The 4,387-nt window shown below is 35.6% G+C and overlaps 1 protein-coding gene across 1 annotated transcript; it reads left to right on the top strand.

The window, feature by feature from the left end:
- Positions 1 to 594: 594 nt before the first annotated feature.
- LOC111888309 (G-type lectin S-receptor-like serine/threonine-protein kinase At4g27290) lies at positions 595 to 4,056 on the top strand. The gene is made up of 7 exons (XM_023884470.3): positions 595 to 1,892; positions 2,054 to 2,215; positions 2,327 to 2,475; positions 2,601 to 2,811; positions 2,904 to 3,141; positions 3,229 to 3,379; positions 3,636 to 4,056. The coding sequence occupies exons 1-7, from the start codon at positions 614 to 616 to the stop codon at positions 3,918 to 3,920; spliced, it is 2,475 nt and encodes an 824-aa protein (XP_023740238.2). The 5' UTR covers positions 595 to 613; the 3' UTR covers positions 3,921 to 4,056.
- The last annotated feature ends 331 nt before the right edge of the window (positions 4,057 to 4,387 follow it).

Below are 4,387 nucleotides of genomic sequence, written 5' to 3'. Positions count from 1 at the left end.
ATGATTTTATTTTTAAATTTATAATTATTTTTAAAAATATAATGATGATGATATGGAAATGTATTAAACTTTGTAGGATTTAATGAAGTTTGACCGTTAAAAAGTAAAACCGAATAAAAAGAGAAAATGTTGATTTAGCGGTAATAAAAGGCGGACGCAGAAATTTATAGTAGGTGTTGCTGATGCAAGAAAAATAGGTTAAAAAAGTTGAAAAATCAAAAAATTTTCCACTGCATAAAAGGAAAATAAGTGTTGCCGACCGTTACATATCCATCCCTGGCGGCAATTCATTGAACTTCTTAGAATTCAATAGATGGTGGACTTAGCTCAATATTTTTATAGTGGCGTTGATAAAATGTAATTAATTGTATTCCCAAAAAGTCAAAGGTAACCTCATGACCGACGTAGCATCTAGATTGTGGGGTGTGGTGCTGGTGTCGTCGACCAAATGCAAGCTCAAGTGTAAGTCCAAATTTTGGAGTAAAATGTTGGAGAACCACAAATTAGGTCAACCCTTACCCCCACAGCCTTCTTTGACAAAATGAATATAAATAAATTAACAATTTGCAATTGAAGAAATGAAGTACGTAACAATTTTCCAAAGAAAACTTCAATGGAGATCCTTCATTATTTCTTATTTTTTGGTCTCCTCATGTCCGATTTGGGCATTTGTAGGGCACAAGACACCATAACAGCTAATCAAACTCTCAGTGACGGGCAAACCCTTGTTTCAGCTGATGAAATGTATGAACTCGGGTTTTTCAGTCCTGGAAACATTACAAACCGCTATTTGGGCATATGGTACAAGAACAAATCCCCACTGAGAGTGGTGTGGGTTGCTAACAGGGAGAAACCAATAACGGATACGTCAGGTGTCTTCAAAGTTGACACCAACGGAACCCTATTGGTTATGGCAGGTAGCAACAACACCACTGTCTGGTCATCTAACCCTGGCCCGATGGCGATATCTCCCACAAACGTAAATCCGGTGGCACAACTTTTGAACCCCGGAAATCTGGTTGTGAGAACAGCTGGCCAGGAAAGTTTCATCTGGCAAAGTTTTGATTACCTTGGAGACAAGTTGCTTCCCGGGACAAAATTAGGGAAGGACCTGGTCTCTGGGTTTGAGTGGCGGTTAACGTCATGGAAGAGCCTCGATGACCCTTCACCTGGCCTGTATGTAGGGTTCGTGAATACAAACGGGTTCCCACAGGTGTTCATAGAAAGAGATTCTGTTCCTTACTCGAGGTTTGGACCATGGAATGGTCTTACGTTCAATGGCATTCCTACTCATATTTCAAACTCCATATACACACACGACTTTATTATGAATGATAAGGAGGTGTACTATAGGTTCACACTTGTTAATAGTTCAGTCGTGACCCACATCTACTTAAGTCCAGATGGCATCCCGTTACGAATGAACTGGAATGAACGAACACAGATGTGGTTCCTATACTCGAGCGCGAACATTGACATGTGTAGCCGTTTCGGACTATGTGGTTCATATGGAAGGTGCAACCCGAATAACTCACCTCTTTGTAGTTGTATGGAAGGGTTCGAACCACGAAACCCAGACGAATGGAGTGCCTCCCAGTGGTCAAGTGGGTGTCGCCGTAGAACAGCTTTAGGTTGTCCGAATGGAGATGGCTTTAGAGTGTTTAAAAACGTTAAAATGCCAGACACTCGGCGTGCATGGTTCAATAGGAACATGACACTTGGTGAATGTAAGACAGCATGCAAGCAAAATTGCTCGTGTAACGCGTATGCGAATATTGATATTCGAATGAATGGAAGCGGATGCTTGCTGTGGTTCGATGATCTATTGGATATCCGAACAGTTGATGAAAGCCAGGACCTTTACGTGAGAATGGCTGTCTCCGACTTGACAAGTAAGCTGATTTTCATGATAATATATAAACAACTTTCAAAGGTCCAGTTGGGTTTTTAATGTGTATTTTTTTGTATAATCTTACCTGTTCTTTCAACTAATAACAGTTCATGTTCGTTCAAGGTTTCAAACATTATTAACTTGTTATAGTTTTGCTAATAGTTCCATCAATCCCGGAATTAACCTCCAGACCTGGTTCCAAAAAAAAGAGGCAAACAACCATAGTGGTAGTGTCGATTTTATCTAGTCTTGTTATGGTGATCTTGATTTTAGCAATCTTCTATGGTTGGAGAAAAAAGAAACGAACCCAAGTGAAAATACCAGGTAATTCTTTGATTATATATACAGAAAGTGTCAGATATAATAATTTGAAATGTGAATCATTCATTGACATATATTAGTTTGGTTTGTTATTACCATTTGCTGATGTACCAGTGCAAACTATTGATGAAGAGTATATCATGGAGAGCCAAGATGATGATACAGAGTTAACGTCTTTTAGCCTGACAACCATATTGAAATCCACTAATGATTTTGCAAATGACAAAAAACTCGGACAAGGTGGTTTTGGTCCGGTTTACAAAGTAAGACAGTTTACGCAGCTACTCGTATTTGTTTTTATTCTCATAAACGTTTCATTGATTTATATTTGTAAAACAAATCTAACTTTTTTGTTCAATATCTGAAATTAATACCCTTTGATCTTTAGGGTGTGCTCGATGATGGACGAGAAATAGCTGTGAAAAGATTATCCAAAACTTCAAGACAAGGTCTTGGAGAGTTTAAAAATGAAGTTAAATTCATTGCTAAACTTCAACATCGAAATCTTGTAAAGCTTTTGGGATATTGCATTCAAGGAGATGAAAACATGTTAATATATGAATACATGCCTAACAAAAGTCTGGACTCATTCATATTTGGTACAACTTTACTTTCTATGACACATGTTTCTTCACCTTCCTTTCAATTTTTTTTCATAATGTAAATCATACCAATAACTTATATTGGTCAGATAAAATCAAAAGTTCGATACTAGGTTGGTCAGATCGTTTTCACATCATTCATGGGATTGCTCGAGGACTCCTTTATCTTCATCAAGATTCACGATTTAAAATTATTCATCGAGATCTTAAAGCAAGCAACATTTTGTTAGATGTTGACATGAATCCCAAGATATCAGATTTTGGTCTCGCAAGAATGTTTACAGAACATGAAAACGAAGCAAATACAAACAATATAGTTGGAACTTTGTAAGAATCCATTAGTTAACCATGCAACTTTCTTTATATACATATATATTTTTCAAGACATTTAAATCTTTACAAATTTTCCTATAGGGGTTATTTATCACCGGAGTATGCTTTAGATGGAATTTTCTCCGAAAAATCAGATGTCTTCAGTTTTGGTGTTCTAGTAATGGAAATAGTAAGTGGGAAAAAAAATAGAGGATTCTCTCATGAGAATGACAGCGATAATCTTCTTGCACATGTAAGTTTTATTTAACACAATACGGAAAGGATTTCTACATATATACCTATATATGAGTGTTGTGTCATTACCGCATAATGAACGACTTAATGGACAAAGTTGGGAAAATGAATTAGACTTTCTCCATTTAGTTATAATTTGTTAATAATATGTTTTTATTTTCTTCTATTTCCCTAATAGGATTATTTTCTCAAATGTTTTTTAGATATTTTTATCTATATATACATTTAATTTTATTTTATCTATATACATTTAGGCATGGAGACTCTTTGAAGAAGGTATGGCTGTGGAGTTGCTTGGTGTGCATATGCGTAACACATTTGTAGCCTCTGAAGTACTTCGGTCGATACATATCGGTCTTTTATGTGTGCAACATCATCCAAATGACAGACCAACTATGTCATCTGTGGTTTTGATGTTTGGTGAAGAAGGTGTATTGCCTCGACCTAAACAACCTGCATTTTTTGCCAAAGGGAGTGTGCCTCAGCATTATCTTGTTTCTAATAATGGCATCACGATGACAACATTAGAACCTCGATAACTAGTTTTATACCCTCCGTGTCGGGTATAAAGTTGTATTGAATTATCAAAATAACATACATATGTTTTTATTTTGTAACGTTCATTTCAATTTAACGGTTTCTATATAGAGCCAATAAATAATAATTGATTATTATACTGGTAAAGACGAAATTTGTACAATTGACAAGTGAGTTAGTTAACCAAAAAAAGGCTTTATATAAAGGTACAATTGGCAAGTGCGTTAGTTAACAAAAAAAGGCTTTATATAAAGGTATAATGGGTTATATAATAATATAAATAAATATAATAATAATAAATATAAAAATATTAAGGAACATATATAGTCTAGGGTTTAATTTGTAATTTTTGGAAATCAGTTTTGAATAAGAACTCTGTTTGGGGTTAACTCTGTCAACATGAAAAAGACCAGGGACCATTTCTGCCTGCAAATAGAGATTCTTTGAAAGGTAAACGATCCTAGCCTTT

This window comes from Lactuca sativa, chromosome 2, assembly GCF_002870075.4.
Source record: "Lactuca sativa cultivar Salinas chromosome 2, Lsat_Salinas_v11, whole genome shotgun sequence".
Classification (NCBI taxonomy): domain Eukaryota; kingdom Viridiplantae; phylum Streptophyta; class Magnoliopsida; order Asterales; family Asteraceae; genus Lactuca; species Lactuca sativa.
The sequence above is the reverse complement of the archived record's forward strand: the minus strand, read 5'-3'. Positions and strand labels throughout refer to the sequence as shown.

Excerpts from the sequence above, each read along its gene's own strand:
- LOC111888309 (XM_023884470.3), top strand. The coding sequence starts at position 614 with ATGGAGATCCTTCATTATTTCTTATTTTTTGGTCTCCTCATGTCCGAT. Across the intron at positions 3,142-3,228 it reads AACAATATAGTTGGAACTTT|GGGTTATTTATCACCGGAGT; the intron begins GTAAGAATCCAT and ends ATTTTCCTATAG. Across the intron at positions 3,380-3,635 it reads GCGATAATCTTCTTGCACAT|GCATGGAGACTCTTTGAAGA; the intron begins GTAAGTTTTATT and ends ATATACATTTAG.